Genomic DNA, 19,925 nt, shown 5'->3' on the forward strand with positions numbered 1-19,925 from the left:
ATCCCTTAATTCCCATCCCGGTTGGTGATTTTGCCTTCCCCATGTAAATATACTCTACTCTGTACAAGGGTACATCGGTCACCTCACCTAACGTGATTGTCAGTAGTCAGGTGTCTTGCCCTAAAACTCAAATAGCAGTGGAAAAAGTTAAAATGCAAAGAATTAAGGAACTTCAAAGAATTAAGGAACTTGTGATAAGATAGTCCATTTCATCGACTCGAGTTTCTGAATTCTTACCAACTCAAGAAGCACTTAATTAATTAAAAGGAGCAAGATGAGGGGAGCCAGTGGTTTGAGTAGAGGAGAAAGCGCTCCCCAAAACCGTGGGTGAGTTTTTGGATCCAGTGTGCAACTTGGATAAGCAATGCAGCATATCATCGAGATGTTAACACGTGTCCCAATAATCAGGACTAATAGCTATATTTTATTTAATTTGTTTTTTAAAAAATGCGCTATGTAGCTCTAGGGCCAAATTAGGTTTGATAGTAGTAAATTATTTTTTTTTACATATATATGGTAATAAAAGTGCAAATGGTTTTCGTTTGACAATGGGGAGGTGGTGACTGGTGAGGGGCAGTGACAACTGACAACTTGGTTTTGAGTCCAGATACGGGATGATAATAAAATGGGTCAAAATTACTGACTAACCTCTTGAAGTTAGGTGACCCATAGCATACATTAAGTGGAGTGGAGTAAATTTTCAACAATTGTTCCGGTGGCTTAAAAAACAATGGGATTTGGGAGGTGGTGGCAAAGTTCGAACCAGTAAATCCTTGAATGTGTCTTAGGTGTACTTTTGTGCCCGTACCACGTTCAGACCCAAAAAAAAAAAAAAAAAAAAAGGTTACATGCCAATATATTCCACAACAAGAAGTCATGAATTGACGTCAAGAGGCTTGCACTTTCAACTTTTGACTCTTACTAAAAATAAACTAATGAGCTTTGGCTCAGTGGTTACAAAAAAAAGGATTAAGTCCTCTTTGAATTATAAATCGGAGGTTCAAATTTCATCTGTAATAAAAAAAGTTTAAAAGAGGTGTTATAGCACTCTTTTGACTCTTATGCCTACCAATCTCTTTAGGCTATTTTCTCTCTAGATTAGGATAGATTATGTTATAAAAAACCTGTCGTTGCCTTAAAAAAAAAGTACTTAAAATAAAAAGTTATGTTTTGACCCGTCCCCCCAAAAAATTAAAAAAAAGTCATGAATATTAAAGAAAGCGACCTAAGACCAGCTAGTTTACCACCAAGTGTTCCTGGCTTTTGCCAGAAATATGAACTGCTCCTAGTAGAAGAATTTTGTGATATCCTCTAAAAGATGATAAGAGGGGCCGGCATGGTTCAGAGGGGACAAGCAAGCAAGCCTGAAGCATCGCATCCAGTCCAGAGACACACGACAATTTTTCCTCCGTGATCGGGTTTCAGAAGGGGCTTGGAGCGACACGAGTTTTGGGGTCTGCATCGTAGATGTCTAGAGATGGGCTTTTGCAGTAGGCCCATGTTCAATTAGCGATTGGCCCCCATCCTCATATGTGCCCAAATCCCTACGCCACTCTCCCTCTCCAGAGTTACTCAGACTATGAAAATCTCTCTCTCTTACCGTCTGAGAAGTAAAAAAAAATATAATAATAATAATAATAACGGAAAACAAGAAACTCCGTTAATTTCCACTTCACATCAGTGCTTTATATAGAAGAAGAAGAAGAAGAAGAAGAAGAAGAAGATAAGGTTGCGGTAAGATTTAATTGTGATTAGTAATCATTTCAAAGACTCGGGAAAAGCGCTGCGAGGGGGTAAAAGCTTGTGCAGTGCAAAGAGACTAAGAGAGCAATCCATTCATTGCTCACAACTAAGCAACTGTATCTCTAATAACTCAATCATTAATTACTGATACTTCAATCTAATAAGGAAACATACAAACTAGCAATCAAAATATTTATGGGTTTTTTTTTATTTTGCCCTTTTAATACATGCAAGCAGTTCATTCAACAGAACCTCTTGAAAAATTTTAACTAGCTAGTTAAACTCATGATCAGAAAAGTAATTAAGATGGTTTGTCGGATGCATGCATGGGATCTTGGAGAAGACTAGAAGATTATCACAGTTTTCAGCGATAAGATGATGATACGTTTTTGGGTCGAAAACTGAATCGGAAGCAGCGTCAGCAACAATTTAAGAAACAGAAATGTGAGAGATCAGGAAATTAAAGATGCTAAATTGACGGGACTCACAATTGCATTCGTCTCCTGAAAGAGAAATGGAGACACCATTTTTGGGTGATTAAAATTACTGTAAAGGCCAGCAATAACAGTAACTTGGTTGATATATATATATATACGCACATATATATCGTGTGCAAGTGCAAACACTAAAAGAAAATTGGCCACAGGCACTTTCCCCGCATGCAAAAGGGATCTGACAGTCTCGAAGCAAAAAATTCATCAAATGTTGGTGGGGGAGTAGTCCTTTATTTATCCTGCATGTGATCCCTCAACTCCCCTCCCCTCCCAAACTTTATTAGGCGTACTTTAATTGAGCAAAACCCACCTACAAAGTTTCCATAATGAAGCCTTAATTGGTGGTGGATTACAATCAATTTGATTTAGATAAGATGCTTAATTTGCACTGTTCTCTAAACTCATCTAATATATTGTGGAACATATAATAAATAGTTTTACATCAAAAGCCCCAGAATTAATGTGAACATATATTGCTTCGGTTTTCTATTCTCTCTCAAAAAAAAAAAAATTGAAAAGAACCATATTTCTTGAGTTATACTACTATATTTCTTCAAGCATCATGTTGCTTTATAATTTTAAAGCTACCATCCAAGTTTATTAGTAACCCATTAATAACACACGCAGGTATTAGTAGTGCCTCTCCAGAAGATCTTATTGCAGAGTCAACATGAAAATCTCACACAACGTACGTAAGTTAGTGAGCTCATGATAATATGCCCATGATTGACACATACATACACACATATATATATATATATATATGTCTTCCTATAGCAGCTGGTCCCGGCAGCAGGATAGATGGCATTACATGGGATTCTCGTATATCATCTTCTAGTGCACGAGAATCCTATAGCAGGTTCAGTTTTCTTTGAGTTAATCTCTCAATAATAGGAGCGTGGCGTGGTTATCTCTAAATAAAGTTCGCGGCCGCCAGCATGCAAGAACGTAAAAAGCAGATGTCTTGCCCGCTAAAGTGTGAAAGGAAGTCTTGCTACTAATTACTACTACTTTTTTTGAATATATATATATATATAGAGAGAGAGCAAATCAAAACGTTATTTAACTTATGTTGATAGCAATTGTCTAAATTGGAATTTTTTTTTTTTGGCTTGCAGAGGTATAAAAATTTATTGGAAACATAAAAAAAAACATGAATGTACATTAGCTTTTTATTTGACCATTCAACACGTAAAAAATAAAAGTTACCAAAGCATATTCCATATACAGATCGTCCTGCTACCAGTTATAAAATGGTAAACTATTACACATAAACATCATACCACCATTTTGAACCCACCATACCATTTTTCGGTGTTCATAACCAAACACTAGTATTTGCTATTGGTCCTGTTTCATTCATATATACAAAGTTTACATTTTCAATAGACATCTAAATGTGTCGAGCAAAAAGGTATTCTGCTTTTTAATCTTATATTCATGATAACAATAATGATTTAAATGTTTTGATCATGTGAATTGTTACACCAATTTAATTTGCATACGTTCGTCTGTGGCCTATAGATTTTGCTACGCCAATTTCTTCTTTATTGTTTTTTCAGATGAATATGCTGTATTTTAGCTTGTTGGTCTATGTTCGTTGATTAGCCAAATAGTCTCGTTGGTTGCCAGACTAGTAACTCTAAAACCTGCACCAATATTAAATCGTCCGCTGGGTCGGGGCTTAGTCAAAACAATGATGTTCCATGTATCCATCATTTCTATATATCCAATTAATGGTTTGTTATTTCTAACAGCAAAAGGAAGTCTTGCTTTCACCTCACCTTTTGTATTGCCACTTCACAGTAGTGTTTTCAAGGAATCATTGCAAACGATACGGAAAAAGCTAATTAGAAATAATGGAACTAGTAAAGCACTTGTATCTATTGGGGAAAAACAAATAAATTCAGAGCGATGAGGAAAAGCAAAGACATCATGGGCTCGCTCGTCTGATTCTTCTCCTTTAATCAGTAAAAGAAAACATAAGTGCCTGCGACAATGAAAGTACCCAGATGAAAAAAAAAAAAAGGGTTGAGATATTAACAAAAAGGGATATTTGCATCCCTTGCTAGTAAACTTTCTATTTTATTATATTTTCCATCATTCAGAAAATAATAATGGCCATCACATGAGGTCATGAGTTCTCGTGAAATAAACATGGGGACAATTATGGTCTGCCCCATCCTTTACACGTATACAAATTTCTGAACTAAAGCAGATGTTTAATGCTGCAAGTTGATCTGAAGAAAGAAGATTGCGTTTAAACAAAGGTTTCTCATAAAGCAAGGACCAAAAAAAAAGAAAAAGGATTCAGAAAAATTTACAAATCGCAAAGGAGGTTAGCGGAGACTGGAGATTGTAGAGGAGAATACGGTGTCCCAATTTTCCTTGATCAACGGTACTTCCCTCCCGCCAGCAAACTGTCTCCTTTATAGCGGAGAGAACTACAATCTTTATGGCAGACACGGGAGGCTTTCGTTTGTTTTTAAAGCACGGTGCTGGGTATAACCTTTTTTTTTTTTGACGAAAATGTTAGAAATATTATTGATATCAAAACAAACTATATAATATTGAACTTTACAAATGTGTACTCTTTTTTTTTTTCCTGCAACGATAGATGTCCTATAACCTAATCTAGCCTAATCTAGGAGAAGGGGTAAAGGGAGATGGTCAACTAAAACCAGCCACATATTGTGGCAAATTTGTGGGAGGCATGGGTTGAATCCCTGACCTCCAGCATCACCAAATATTTACAAATGTGTACTTAGATACTGAAAATTCAAGTATTTCTCATCTTATATAGTAACTAAATTACAAATGGTGACGATTGTGTATAACAACATAGCAATATAACTAAAATATGTGCAATGCATTAGGTGACGTTGGATAAGAGACATTTCTAGTTTATTAAAATGCATTAAATGTTCAATTCTTTTTTTTATGTTTTCCTAAGAACAGTGTACCGAATTTCCATTCACCACCCTTAAGGAGAATATATTTATTCATCTGACTTAAAAACAAAAATATTTACTAAAAAAAAAACGATGCATCTTTGATATTTACTAAAACAAAACATCATTTGTGTCCTTTTCTGTTTGATGATGACATTTATGTCCTTTCGACTATTTCGTTTCTTTTCCAGTTTTCGTTCAGAAATCAATGTTACAAATTACAGGGTAGAAGCAATCATGATTAACTAAGCACTTAAGCAGTATATATTTCAAAACCTTGTTAAACAATTAGATATGTTGCTTACAATATGATCTGCCCCCTAAATTCTCCTTACCTAGAGTAAAGCATGCACGTAGAAAGACACTCAAACAGCTCACAGTCTTCTAGGATTACATAATTAACTCGAAAATTCCTGCAAAACTCATAGTTATTATTTACAATTCACACTCAAAAGTAATCAAAATGATGAGGAATCTGATATGGAGCTTCTCTATCTTTCTTGCTTAATTTGGGTATCATTACTCTACTCCTATTCTTGTGAAGATCACACGGGACCTCAGGTGGCCTAACAGACCTAATCAAAGCCCAATTCACACCATTAAAGAACTCGTGCCTCTTGATTTCAACCGAACCCTTCCAACTTCCAATTCTCTTCTTGGGATTCTTCACTAACAACTTGCTAATCAGGTCTTGAACTTTCAACAGTTCCTCGTACTCCTTGGTCGTGCTCACACCGATTCTTGGAAAAGCCAACGGCTGTTTCAATATGTTAATCAGAGTTTTCTCATTATTCTCACCCTTGAATGGTGTTTTCCCGTACAACAATTCGTACAAGAACACCCCAAAAGTCCACCAATCTACAGCACTTCCATGGCCTTGCCCTGATATCACCTCCGGGGCCAAGTACTCGTGGGTCCCGACGAAGGACTTGGATCTAGCATCAATGGGTTCCGCCACCAATTCCGGGTTGTACTCTTGAATATTATATGTGAAGTTGGTCGCCTGCGGCGGTGGTTGCTGCTGCAATGGTGTAGCCGTAACGGTAATAGTAGTGCATTTCTTGTTGGAAGTTGAGAAACAGGAAAGCACGGGCTGTATGGGCAAAGCACAAGTTGGAGTGGAGCATTTGGTAGTATTTTTATGATTATGAGTAGGTTGATGATCAGCTGGACAAACTTTCGCAGACCTTATGACCTTAGGGACAACGTCAGATTTAAGAGAGAGATCGAAATCTGAAAGCATGATGTGCCCATCTTCTCTTACCAGCACATTTTCTGGCTTAAGATCTCTATATATTATCCCCATCATATGAAGATACTCTAGCGCTAACAGAGTTTCAGCTGCATAAAACCTGAAATTAATTCCGTGTAGAATAAATTCATTAGAGAACGTAGCAAAAGATGAAAAATAGCTGAAAGTTTACGTAACTAATTCATCAATATGAATTAACTTAACTGTCTGAGGACTGATCAACAATTCTTTTTTTTTAAATTTTTTTAAGAGACATAAACCACTAAAACGGGATATATACGTTAAGTCATTAGTGGCAGAATACCTTAGTTCAGTTAATCTACCTATATATTGCATGTATCTACAAACAAAAAATCACTAAAGGATTACACAAATTAGAAGTAAGGTTAGATAACTAAAGTTAAAGAATATATACTGACTTGGCAGATGAAATGCTGAAGCGTTTTCCGGGTTGGCGTTGCCGGGATGCATGCAAGTCTCCACCGGGACAAAACTCCATAACCAGGCAAGAATAATGGGAAGCATCAAAATCAGCGTATAACGTGGGCAGAAAAGGATGATCTAGCATGCCCAAAATCTCTTTCTCCATCTCAGCTCTTTGCAACTTCTTCCTTATGGCAAGAGCTTCTCTATCCACAACTTTCATAGCATAAAAGCACTGCTGTAACCCCACAACCGGGTTCCTAATCTGGCAAAGATAAACATTTCCGATGTCTCCGCTTCCTAGCCGGCGAAGAAGCCGAAAATGGTCGAGCCCCACATGGCCTTTCTCACATCGTAGCCGCTTCATGGCTTCCCAGGCAGCTTGGTTGGCCTTGTGTGGCTTGTGACAGTTGGAAAAATACGAGTCACTAGAGGAACAAACTGAGATAGAGCTCCGGCGGCTGCCGAAGCTGAGGTTGCTCATCCAGCTCCGGCTTGAGTCCGGCACGGTTATCGACGAACAGCTGCTGTCGTAGTCGGATTCATCTCGGGGTGTGATAGCCATGATGGTTGGAAGAGCATGTGTGTGAGGGGGTTCTCTAGCTTTCGCAGGCTTTATATGCAAAATGTATATATAGTCTATACAGGCTTATTATGGACTAGTATAACATATGATGGTATGTACTCCATTAAATATTTAATGTGGCACTAAGAAAGTTACAAAGTGTTACTTTTGGTAGTGGAAGAATGCCAATGCTATGTTTTGTACGGCTTTTCCGAGTGATGGTAACAGAGTTGGCAAATTGTTAAAATGTAATTTTAATCACATGATGCCTCGTCGTTGCATTAATTATAGGTACTTAGGGTACTAATAATGTTATTGCTAAAGGTGATTAGGTATTAATTAGGCATTAGTTGGGTCTGACTAAGAAATTAAATAGACAATGCTGCCTTCTGGTGAATGTAACTGGAACATGAAGTAACTAGGAAAGACGAGGCATTGCTGGAATAGATAATCGAGATTCGCCTCAAATTCTATCATCTATAAATCCTCTAGGGTCTACACTTGTGATTTTGCAGGGTTAGCACAATGCATGATCTAAGCACTTTACTTACAAAAGGCCCCTTTAAATTTTAATGCGCATCTCTACCGTTGCAAGCTTAAGAGTATAGGAAATCACACGGAGCTCTTCTGTCAATACATAATCCATTACGAAAGTACGTTCATAGTTCATACTCCAATGATTGCTTAGAAACCTTCGTGAATTATGTTGTAGATGTGCCTAGCACAAGCTTGTTACGAGGAGGATCTCAAAATAACCCAAATGAATTATATCTGTTCTTTGGATGGTGGTTGGCAATTGGCATTAATTACTACACATCGATCAAAAATATTGATCAATCTATGAGATAGCTGAATTAGCATTAATTATCAACAAGTACATAAAAAAGTTTCTCAAAAAATCAGCCAGCTCTTTGGTTTATTGGTGTTACATATCGGTCAAAGGGAGTCTTAGGCGAAATTAAACAAATGTTGAAGTAGAGTTTGCCTCAATAGTACGAGCAATTGCGGTTAAAACAAAAAAAAAAAAAATGCTCGTTGTGTGATTCTTTAATCGTTTATAGCTGCATGCCTAGAAGAACGACAACAATTTAACAAGTTTCCTTGTCCCACTCCTTTTCTTCTTCTTCTAGCTCGATCATTAACAAGGCAGCTTCAATGCCTAATTAAACACTTCCCGACTTGTTTAGTACTATAAACTTTTTTCGACTTGTGTACTGTGAAGCCCTTAATTAGATGAGGTATTAATTACTAATTCTTCTTTCTTTCTTCTTTTTTTTGGGTTTTTTTTTTTGTTGGGGGGTTGGGGGAGGGGGGGGTCACTAAAGTACAACATGATTGTAGGCAGCAGGTAATTAGCAAAGCCCGCAAATATGATAAAAGGAGCAGTTCATTTGCTTTCCTTTTGTGTGAAACTGGCAGTGGTGCTAATTTTCATGATGACGGGCCGTCAGTATAAACGCAAAAAGCATAGGCTTTTCAACAGTTGACGGTCAAAAAAGCCCGTATGGGTGTGATTGTGGCAAAGACATGGTGAGGATGGCCCTGCATTCAAAGGTAGATTTACATGAAAGTTGGGGAGCTTTTGGTAAATAAATATTCAAAGCAGCAGCAATAATTATTGCATTTGAAGGAGGATATCTGGTCACAAAAGCTGAAACGTACATGAAGCCCCCGTGCTCTGCTCCCTCATTGATTTCCACCACCTCAATGATTTATACGTATTAGTATACCGTATTTTTTTTTGCATTCTACTAGTAACTGGATTCTTGATGATGACATTCTAGTAATCTGTGATTGTTGTTGTTCGGGGAATCCGATTTCGCTTGTCTTTATTGTTTAAACTTATCAGGCATGTGAATCCCTGTAGGTCACCGCGGACCATCCATGAACTACCCAAAGCCTGTCCTCCCACATTTGCAATTTATATCACCTCTAAAATCCGTTCCACCGCATAAAATGCTTTTAAAGTCCGTTCTGACCAAGCTTTAGTTCCTTTCTTTTTCTTTTTCCATTCCCACCCCCCGCTCCCCCGCGCAAGAAAGCCGCATGTTAGGATGTTACGGTGAAGAATTTGGCATATACTTCAATCGGTTGGTTAATCATGCAAATAAGGAATTTTTTTTTTAGCAAGTGAAAAATGGGATTAAGCAGTTGAGGAACAGACGAGGTCCGTGATGATGTAATATGCAATGACGGGTAATTCCAGACTAATTTTAAAGAGTACCGGGAATGAGGAAAATGTGATATGACCAGGGACAAAAGTCCAAAGGGCTTTTGGTTTGTATCTTTCAAAGTTGTAAGGAACAGGTTTCCTTGCATCCCTGCTTTCATTTCTGCCTTTTGATCTGCAGATCTTATCAGTTTCACTTTTGGTTCCATTGCAGGCAAACAAGCTTGGCAGCGATTGTACAGTTGCAGAGTAGCAGGGTCCATTGAAGGACCCAATCCTCCATATCTCCTCCCATACATTCTTCTCCCCTTACCTGTGTATCATAATCCTGAAATCAATAAACGAAAAGCATGTGCATTTCGTTGAAGGCGAAGAAAAGAAAAAAACAAAATGGAGGACGTGGATGCTCATGCTGAGGAACAGCATATCTGTCTTTGCATTTACACAAAAAGCAATTATTGTCTGGGACATATCTTCATGGGCAGCTTCGAACGAATTCGCGGGCTCCAACTCAACAATTTGTTCCGTGCTAATTTTCAATGCATGGAGGGATGATTTTCCAGTGTATCTACCCGTGCCCACGTCAACTATCAACAATAAATGACCCTAAAATCCGACTAATGTCTATTATACTATCAGTGTAAAGATTTTTTTGCATGCTAGTCACTGCAGACGTAATTGAGTTACATTTCAAAGGAACGTCCTTATACTATATAAGAATGAGTTGGTCTTTGAATTTCAAGAGCAAGGATGGGGCTCTTTTAGAGATATAAGAGTGTTTGAAGTGCAATTAGAATATTGAATATGAGTTATTATAACTAATTTAGTTTTTTTGTAATTACTTAGATGTCCTTTTAGACATTTAAAGTTAGGGATAAGTTTGATATGTGACAGTGTTTGATATCCGATTGAACATTGGGTACAACTGGATTCAGTTTGTGTTTTAGTGAAATTACATAAAAGCCCTTCTAATCATTTAATTGTATTAACATCTAAGTCTTTTAATTTCTTAAATCCTTTTTTATCAGTTATTTGCAAAGTTATGATATATAGATGTTAAGACACAATTAATGTTAATTAGTAGAGAAGTCTGGTTTCTTGGCCGTTAGCATAGTAACCCTCCATTTATTCAAATTCACTTCATTTACTTATAGGTTTTGTTCCACCACAATCATGTAGCATATTGAATTCAGATGTTGCTACATTAGCTACTCCTCTTCCCCATTTTGCAATACATTTCTCAATAGGTATGTTTTCTTTAACCAAGCTACTTTTTTGTTGTAAAAAATCTGTAATATTGCAAGTTGTATGTGCAATAATTTTTTTAGTATTTTAATTCAATTGTCCATGTTAGACAAGTTTGATAGGGAAGAGACCACATTTGTTAATTGTTATTTGTGGTTTAAAATAAGTTTATCATCATAAATTCTCCCATTTATAGATTGCATCTATTTCTTTTGTTGTTTTAACTATTAATTAGGGTAATTTTCAAATCGTTTGCTACTTTATTGACTATTCCATTTAGACAAATTTTCACTTCATCTAATTTGCGAATATATTTAACTGTCTACTTAAAACTATTTGGTTGCAAATCTAAAGTATGTACCTCATTACTTTTAATTGTTTTTCTTGAATTGAGTGGATTAAGATTCTTTAGTACTTTTTTGAGATAATTATTCCTCTAAATTAGCATGTTAGTTATTGTATATCTTTGTATAATTATTTCGTGATTGTAACTCCTATCGAGAAGGAGATACTTTGCTATATGTCCTAAATCATACAATAAATTATAATTAATTGATTGATCAATGTGAAGACCTCGTGATGATATGTACTTGGAATCAATATAAATTCAAGAATTTGACTTGCAAGAATCGAAATTCCACTAGCAATGATTTCTTCAAGTATGCTAATTGTTCAAATCTCACTTATATGACAAGATAATGTGGTGGATTGCCCTCGTATCAAGATCAAATTCAAACTAAACAACAAATTTTAATATCCCTAAAGTGCATGAGCATATATAAATAGGTCTTTTATTCTACTAGGTTAGATGCAAAGTGATTGGTCGTATCTTATAATTATGTTTTATTGCATATTATATTTTTTAACTCAATATGTAGCTTATGATTTTTTATTTAATATCACATAATAAAATTGTCATACTTCAATTCTTATACTAGAAAATGCCAAATAATAATTATTAACCATATTTAATTACAGGCACTAAACTCCTGCGCATTGCGCGGGCTTTTCCCACTAGTATTGAAAATATAAGTTGAAGTTCTGTGAATCTAGTCACAATAGTGTGAAAATTTTTTTACAATAAAAGTGTAGAAAAATTAATCCCAAACAAAATGCTCGGGGTACCGTGATTCCTTGACACGGTTATTGGAAAAAGTGTTTCTAGAAGAAGAGCAACTTTTGGGTAAAAGAGAATTAAATGTTTCATTTCAGTTTGGGCTCCAACTTGCAACGAGGACACATAGACCCACTTGATCACACGTTTCAGAAATCCAACTTTATTGGATCCCATTCATGCTAAGGACGCAATTCAGCTTAGGAGTGTCAGACTTAATTTGAGTTTAACCCGAACTCACCCTAAATACATAATTATATATAACATGTACATAATATTAATTTATTTTTATTATTATATGTAAATTTCAATAATGTACGTTACAATAAATATAATTATTAAATAATATAAATAATTATACAAAAAATTATATTAGCCCCTCCCTTCTTCTTAATCATAATCTTCCCCTGCTCTGACAAGAAAAAAAAAAAGTTAAGGAAGTTTTATTCTCGTGACTAAGATTGAAACTTCAAAAAATTTTGAAACCTATTTTCATATCTCCTTTCTCCGTTCTCATTTTTAAAATTCCATCCTTCCCTTAATTAATTTTTTTTTAAAAAAAAAAACTTAGTTGACTAGATCATCGGGCTCTGATTGGGCTGTCTCCTAAGCTCAAATTAATTTAATCAGGCATTAAAATGGGCCTAAACTCAATCCAGTCCAATGGTATACAAGGCTTGCCCTAATTTTCTAAGGGCCAACCAGGCCACACTCGGACTGACCTAACCCAATTAATAGTCCTAATTCTAGTTGATCCAATGTCCACCTCTTGGCCACTAAAGGATATAGGGCCGGCCGTCAGTCGTTAAGCAAGCTCTTGTTGTTCTCATTTTTTGTTTAATTAGAAGTTAAGAAAGCCTGATTTTGAGTAACAACATTTGAAGTGCAAAAATATCTTTTCAATTTTTATTACCATTCATCTCATTTATTCCAACTATAGGTGGCAAACCAATCCACTTAACTAAATTTACTCATACCCGTCCATAAATAGATGAGTATAGGTATCTTAATTTTTTATATATACGGGTATAAATGGGTTATCCAATAATATCCATTTAATAAATGGGTATTATTGGGTAACCCATCAAATCCAATTAATCTATTTAGAATTCTCTTATCCCAAGTCTCTTCTCTTCCCCCATCTTTTTTTTTTTCAGATTTTTCATTTTGTCATGATGTTAACTACTTTTGTTTCATTATTATTACTATTTGTTGGTTTTATCTTATTATTTTATTTTCTCTTAGTTTGTTAACATGCTCATTTTTCAACATTACCAATTTATGATAAGTTTTAGCCTCTTTTCTTATCTTTCTAAAATGAAATTTTAAATTTATATATGAAAAAAATGTTAGGGGTTCAAAATTTTTGGATTAAAATTTTATATTAACTTTTATAGTACTTAGATCAAATTTTTATATTCTTATAATTCAATTATTGAATAATATGTAATTTTGTGACATATAGTATAAATGGAAAAAAAAAATTGGTAATTAGGCTTATTGAGCATTATAAGTAAATATTTAAAACTAATGATGGGTACAAAGAGTGGTATAAATTGATAACTTAGTTTGCAAAAATGAATTTAAATGAGTTTACAAAAAGTTAAAATAAAATGGGTTATAAATGGGTAATTGGGTTACCCAATTCATTTTTTGACTTACCCATTAATACCCATCTAATTAAATGGGTATAAATGGGTTAACTCACTTATACCCATTATCCATTTTACCCAATCCAAACCCGTCAAAGTCATCCATTTTGACACCTCTAATTCCAACTGTCGTGTACAAGATTTAACTTTCCATTGATCGCTGGGTCAATTCGAATGGTTAAATAAACACATATTTAGAAATACTCAAATATAATTTTTACAATCACTCGTAATGATCAACTTTACGAATACGAAATAATAAGGCTCATAAAAATAATTACTGTTTCAGTCTATGACCAATATAAAAAAAAAAGTATAAATTGTTTTCACTTAATTATGAAGGTGGAAATATTTACCGTATTTAGCGAATTCAAGTAGTGAATTTTACTTGTTCTCGTCTTCAAGGATTCGATTGAATTATGAATGACACTTTTTTTTTGGGTGATAAATAACTATTACAAAAGATTTACAGTATATCGGGCAAAATGCCTGCACTGTTCCTGCGCTAGACAGAGGGAAAAATGAACCTTGCACTCCGCTTTGGCAAGTTTACACCATAATTTGCTATATTTCTACTCTATATCATTTTTCCTTTGTATATGCGAAGGAGCACAAATCAAACGAGGAGCTAGGGACTACAATGTCTTCTAGGATTGTGGCCATTTTCAAAGAATTGCAGCTGTAGGAATTTATCTTTGTCAACGAGGTGGTTACTCTCTGCTTGTACCTGTGCTCTTGTCCAGCCTTCTTCCGTTGGTTTGATAAGAGATAATTTGATTGCTTCAGCATCATCTATCTCTTGACTTTCCATGCTTCTTGTCCACCAAGGCCCATGCTGCAACCTGCTTTCCTTTCCAGTTTCTCGCTACACTTCCAATTCTTTTTTGACTCCTTTCAATGCAGGCTGCTGTATTGAGTTTGAGACAATGCTGCTCAGAAGGTGAATGTGAGCAAGAAGTATAAGAAATGTCAATGAAAAAACATGGAGAAGCTGTTTTTCTCCATATTGCACGCTGCCACGAAATAAGAGTTTGGATAAGCTTTTCTCTATGCAAAAGTTTTTTAGAGATGAACGTGAACAATAAAGACTTGACAGGAAAATGAAAAACGTCTATGAAGAAATAAGTCATTACCGAGATGGGATGTTAGTTATTACCTAGATGGGATGTTATCGAGCTTCAATCACAGATAAAGTCACATCATTTGAAGTAGGCGATCAGTGCATCGCTTGGGGAGTATCAACATTTAGGATACATAAAGTTGAAAACGCAGGCTGTTTTGGTATTGGCAGATTTGTTCTTTCTTTGTTCAGCATTGAAATAACATCGGACATGGTGGGCCTGTCCTTTGGGTTTTCCTGAAGGCAAAGAAGAGCCACCTGAATGGATAAGACAGCTCATCCTCCAAACACGAGTCGACCAATGTTTGATCCATTAAGTCCAGGCAATGACCCTCTTGCCACGTCTCCCAAGCCTTTACGAACACGTTACAGTTTATGAGATTCTTAGCAAACAATTAGCAAGTACTTGTTTAATTTGAACAGAGAAGAGAAACAGAAGATATAGGCCGTGATTGAGTTGCTTACATATCCTAGCAGGTTAAGTGATTGATCTGATCGGTACAAAAGTTGTGTTCTTCTTCCCACTTATAATCTCCAGCATAATTACTCCAAAGCCGAAAATGTCAGATTTTGTGGAGAAAAGGCCGTGCACTGCATGCTCTGGCAACATATAACCGCTGTTTCCAGCGTGATCAAGCAATTTTATCAGTTAAATAGAGAAATGTACTAACAGAATGAGCCAAGTTAATTGCGGACTGTTTAGAGGCACCACAGAGATTTTGGAAGTGTGTTTGTAGTGACAAATAAAGAAAGACAAGCATGTTGGATATAAGTTGTCAACAATCATCTAGATTCATAGAAATTAGGAATGAGGTCTGATCACTCACTAAGTGCCAACAACCCTTTTCGTTTTAGTTTGACTAGTCTCGTCAAAAATTCTTGCCATGCCAAAATCTGATATTTTGGGGTTAAAATGGCTGTCCAACAATATGTTGCTTGTCTTTAGATCTCTATGGATGACTTTAAATCTAGAATACTTGTGAAGATAAAGGAGACCTTGAGCGATTCCTTCAATGATGTGCAAACGTCTTCCCCAGTCTAGCTGCAAACGCTTGTTAGTATCTGCACTAGCATATGCAATTATAATTACAGTTACATCAAGAAAGTATGCTTCTGTCTGTCAAAGTCCAGGGGAAATACGAGAAGTCAGAAGGCGAACCAAATAAGAAGGAATACAAGCTGTCATTGGTCATAAATTCGTATATTAATATCTTCTCTTCTTGTTCAATGCAATATCCCAGAAGCCTAACAAGATTACTATGTTGGAGCTTTGATATCAGTTGAAGCTCGTTCTTGAATTCCTCTAGTCCTTGCCCAGACATTCTAGAAAGTCTTTTTACTGCAATTTCATGTCCGAGTATCTTGCCTTGCAATTTTAAATTTATGATAGTGCTTACTCTATTAGCACCAGAGATTTTGAGGCCATATAGCAACTAAATTGTAACACAAAATCGATTAAGTTGTCTTGGATCATTCTCCTATCATGAAAGAACGTGTACCGTGTATACAGGACCAAAACCACCCTTCCCAATCTTACTGGCGAAAGAAAAATTATCAGTCAGAGAAACTATGCTTGAAAAGCTTAGATGCGGCGGTTCAGGATCTTTCCTCTTGCCAAGTTCAAGACTATTTCCATCACTTCCGTAAGTTGCAGTGAATGCATTGCTTACAAACTGATACAATAATAACGATACACTTTCTCTTATGGCATCTTCTCTCCCTTTGATAACTCCTTCATTTAAGTATAACCATGTAGCTGAGTGTCATGTGAAATTATTGAAACTTTTATTGAAAGACAGGAAATTAAACGGAGACCATAAATTTTGATATAGATATTCGTACCTTCATGTTTAAACTTTCTCCATCTCAGGTATAACCAAACTGAGGCAACAATTGCTATTAATACTAAAGTTACTGGAAGCATGACAGAGAGCATCAACCACCTTCTTCTTTTGGCTTCTAGGGGATTGGGATAAAAAAATATCAATCACCACCAGATTACTCGAATCTAAAACTCAAAACTTTATTATTTTAACTGCACTGTTTTCTAATCATCTGGTTTTCCACTATTAATTGTTGTTAAATGTATTATAAGCGCTTACCGGAGCTTCCAGAGAAGTCCCCTCTAACATGAATGATGCCATTGCCTTTACCAATTCCATGGAGAAGATCCCACTTACTTCCATAATAATAGCTAGTTTGGGAGATGAGATTTGAACAGAAAAGAAAGGAATAGAAGAGAAAGGCTGCATCTCCCACATTTGAGAGTTTTAAGTGAAAGGAAAGGAAGAGAAACCGACGGAATTGGAAGAAGGAAGAAACAGCAACAGTTTAAAAAAAATTTTCGGCCCAAATCGGGCAGAAAGCAAAGGAAAGCAAGGAAAGGCAGCAAAAAGTTTTTTAAATTGCCCATTCTATCCCTAAAAAGCTGTTGAATGAAATATTTATTTACTTATGCGTCCAAAATCACCTACTTTCTTTCATAAACTCCCAAACAACATTAAAATCTCTTCTATTCTTTTATTATCCTTTATTTTCTCTCATAACTTAACATTTCTCTTCTTTTCTTTTCTATCCTCAACTCACAAACTAGCTATAAAGCTCGCATCCTGTTCCATCGTCACAAAAAGAAGAATATGCAGTGCAAGAACAATTATTTACTGCATATAATTTCACAATCACTAGGTCCCATGCACTACCCCTCTTTCCTCTCCTCTCCTTTCCTCCTTTCCTCCTCTCTTCCCCTTCCCCTCCCCTTTCTTACCAGACCCATCGAGACCATGTATTAGGGGAGGGGTGAGGTATGGCGGAAAAGGGGAGGGGAGAGGAGGAGAGGAGGGTAAGGCTTAGTTTGGGAGTTTATGAAGGAAGAGAAGAGAAAAGAAAATATAACTTAGGAAAGAAAGGAAAAGAAGAGAAAAGATGCATATTTCGTTTGAGAGTTCAATGAAAGAAAAGAAACATCTTTCTCTTATTTGAGAGTTGGAGAAATATGAGAAAAAAGAATTTTATGAGAACAAAACTTTACTACGTATTTTCCCTTTCAATTTTTAAATCAAAGTCCAAAGATTAGCTTTCTTGTTCCAATAAATAGAATATTTGGACAAGGCAAATTTCTAAAATAATTGCATATGCATTCCCACAAGATGAATAATAATAAGTTGAGTTCCCAAATGGTGTAAGACATATTTTTTATACATTTATTGATTATTAGCCCAATCTATAAAAAGCTCAATGTTTGTAATCAAATTCAGGGGCTGATCCCATGGATGATAAAATTCCTAGAGGCATCAGTTTTGTGAAGCTGTACGGATTGTTGATTTACAGCATGGAAACTGAAATCCATGAGATCATTTTACAATTTGAAGCTTACATAGGCAAATAAACAAACAGATTGTATGCATTCAAATTTCATATTCATGTATCACCACTGGAGCTTACATGTACCATAACCATGCAAGATATAATCACAAATTAATAATATAAAAATTAAGAGTTTATTGACAAGAATTTTATGATAGAAAATGAACAAAAAATTTAGAATATAAACAATAACAATCTACACAAAAAAAATGCTTTTCCCACGATTCTTTAGAGAAGATTGAGCAAAGAACGAAAGAAGAGATTGAGTCAAAGAAATACCTTTTGTTATTGAATTGTGGGTGAAGAATAGAAGAAAACCAAGTGAACTAAATAGTTGGAAGAATAGAAAGTATAGAACTGAGAAAGCTTTGCATCGTTGCTTTTACAAATCAACTTTAGGATATATCGGGAATAATAAATTTTTGTATTAGATTTTAAAGGACAAAATTGTCATATTAAAAGTATCTTTTGGCGCCCAACAAGTTTTCATCTTTTTCTTCCCAATTTTGGGTGGAAAATTTTTCACCAATTAGAGGAAGTCCTATCCGTTCATTTCGTTTCTCTTCCGTCCTTGTTAAAACTCCCAAAGGAATGAAATGATAAAATTTTATCTTATAATACTTTCTTTTCTGTCTTTTTCTCTCCATCCAAATGAAGCCTAAGGGAAGGGAAGGGAAGGAGAGCAGAGAAAGAGGAGAAAGAAAAAAGAGAGGGAATAAGAGGGAGGGGGTGGTGGTGGTTAGGGGTGGCAATTCGGGTCCAAATCAGGTTGGCGGGTCGGGTTCGGGTCAACCCGTCAGAAAATCTGTTGACCCGAACCCGACCCGCCAACCCGTGACGGGTCAGGTATGCTGACCCGAACCCGAAAATTTCAGGTTGGCGGGGTCGACCTGAAATGACCCGAAACTTAATTTTAATTTATTAATTTATCACTGTAATTTCTAATAAAATCAATTTCTCACAAAACTAATTACATAATCAAGTAATAAAAATTTAAATAAATAATTCCAAACCAAATCTAAAATAAATTAAACACGGTAAAAGTGTTTTATCCCAAACAACATATAAAATAAATTAAAACAGTATAAAAGTAAAAAATAATATAATATATTATTTGTCTAAATATAATAATTTCAACTTCACACAAATTAAATAAATTCATTTAGGATTAAGTAATTAATGCCTTTGAAAAAAAGAATAACTTAGTTTAGTTAGATAAAATTGTTTTTATGTTTATTAAATTATTTTTAATTCGTAAACGGGTCATATCGGGTCATATCAGGTCGCCACGGGTTGACCCGAAATCGACCTGTTTTCTTTTCGGGTTCATCGGGTCCAACCCGATTCTGACCCGAATTCCCGAAACCTCAACCCAAACCCATTAATTTCGTGTTAGGTTCGTGTCGTGTTTTCAGGTCGTGTCGAAAATTGCCACCCCTAGTGGTGGTGGTGATAAGTGATGGTGTTAATTTTTAAATTTTAAAAATATTCCAAAATATATCTAAAAAAAATTTTTAAAAACATTTATAGTGAAATTTTTTCATATACATTGCTCTAATAAAATATTTTTAAAATATCCCAAAAAATAACTAATCCAAATGGAGTATAGTTATACAAATTTATATTCAAATTAACTATTGGAGCTTACAGAGCAACTAATTTTGATCTTGTTGAGTAAATGCACATATCATAATTTATTTGGACCACGCAGTTGTTAAAGAATATATTTTTTTCATTCCACTGATAGCGGCATACCTTTCATTCTGTAATGTTTCAAAATGTTTGTTATTTTATTAAAACTAAAGTTACTTTTATTATTTTTTCTAATGTTGT

General features: G+C 35.4%; 1 protein-coding gene and 1 long non-coding RNA gene across 5 annotated transcripts; both read right to left on the bottom strand.

Annotated features, from left to right (window-relative positions):
* Nucleotides 1-5,453: 5,453 nt before the first annotated feature.
* LOC113695636 (protein kinase PINOID 2) lies at nucleotides 5,454-7,515 on the bottom strand. The gene is made up of 2 exons (XM_027214760.2): nucleotides 6,860-7,515; nucleotides 5,454-6,540 (listed from the first exon to the last, which is right to left on the bottom strand). Exons 1-2 carry the CDS (start codon nucleotides 7,426-7,428, stop codon nucleotides 5,637-5,639), a joined length of 1,473 nt encoding a protein of 490 aa, XP_027070561.1. The 5' UTR covers nucleotides 7,429-7,515; the 3' UTR covers nucleotides 5,454-5,636.
* A 6,518-nt stretch (nucleotides 7,516-14,033) lies between these two features.
* On the bottom strand, nucleotides 14,034-18,749 carry LOC113695003 (uncharacterized). Of its 4 annotated transcripts, XR_011816836.1 has the most exons (5): nucleotides 16,832-18,749; nucleotides 15,726-16,688; nucleotides 15,195-15,346; nucleotides 14,766-15,082; nucleotides 14,034-14,538 (listed from the first exon to the last, which is right to left on the bottom strand). It is a non-coding gene; the product is annotated as an uncharacterized lncRNA (long non-coding RNA). The 4 variants fall into 4 exon arrangements; XR_003449513.2 differs by having other exon boundaries at nucleotides 14,034-14,516; nucleotides 15,195-16,688; XR_011816834.1 differs by having other exon boundaries at nucleotides 15,195-16,688.
* Between the last annotated feature and the right edge of the window lie 1,176 nt (nucleotides 18,750-19,925).

Source organism: Coffea arabica, chromosome 6e, assembly GCF_036785885.1.
Source record: "Coffea arabica cultivar ET-39 chromosome 6e, Coffea Arabica ET-39 HiFi, whole genome shotgun sequence".
NCBI lineage: Eukaryota > Viridiplantae > Streptophyta > Magnoliopsida > Gentianales > Rubiaceae > Coffea > Coffea arabica.

Coding starts and splice junctions, on each gene's coding strand:
- LOC113695636 (XM_027214760.2), bottom strand. CDS start 7,428: ATGGCTATCACACCCCGAGATGAATCCGACTACGACAGCAGCTGTTCG. Junction 6,541..6,859: donor TTCAGCATTTCATCTGCCAA/GTCAGTATATAT, acceptor AATTAATTTCAG/GTTTTATGCAGCTGAAACTC.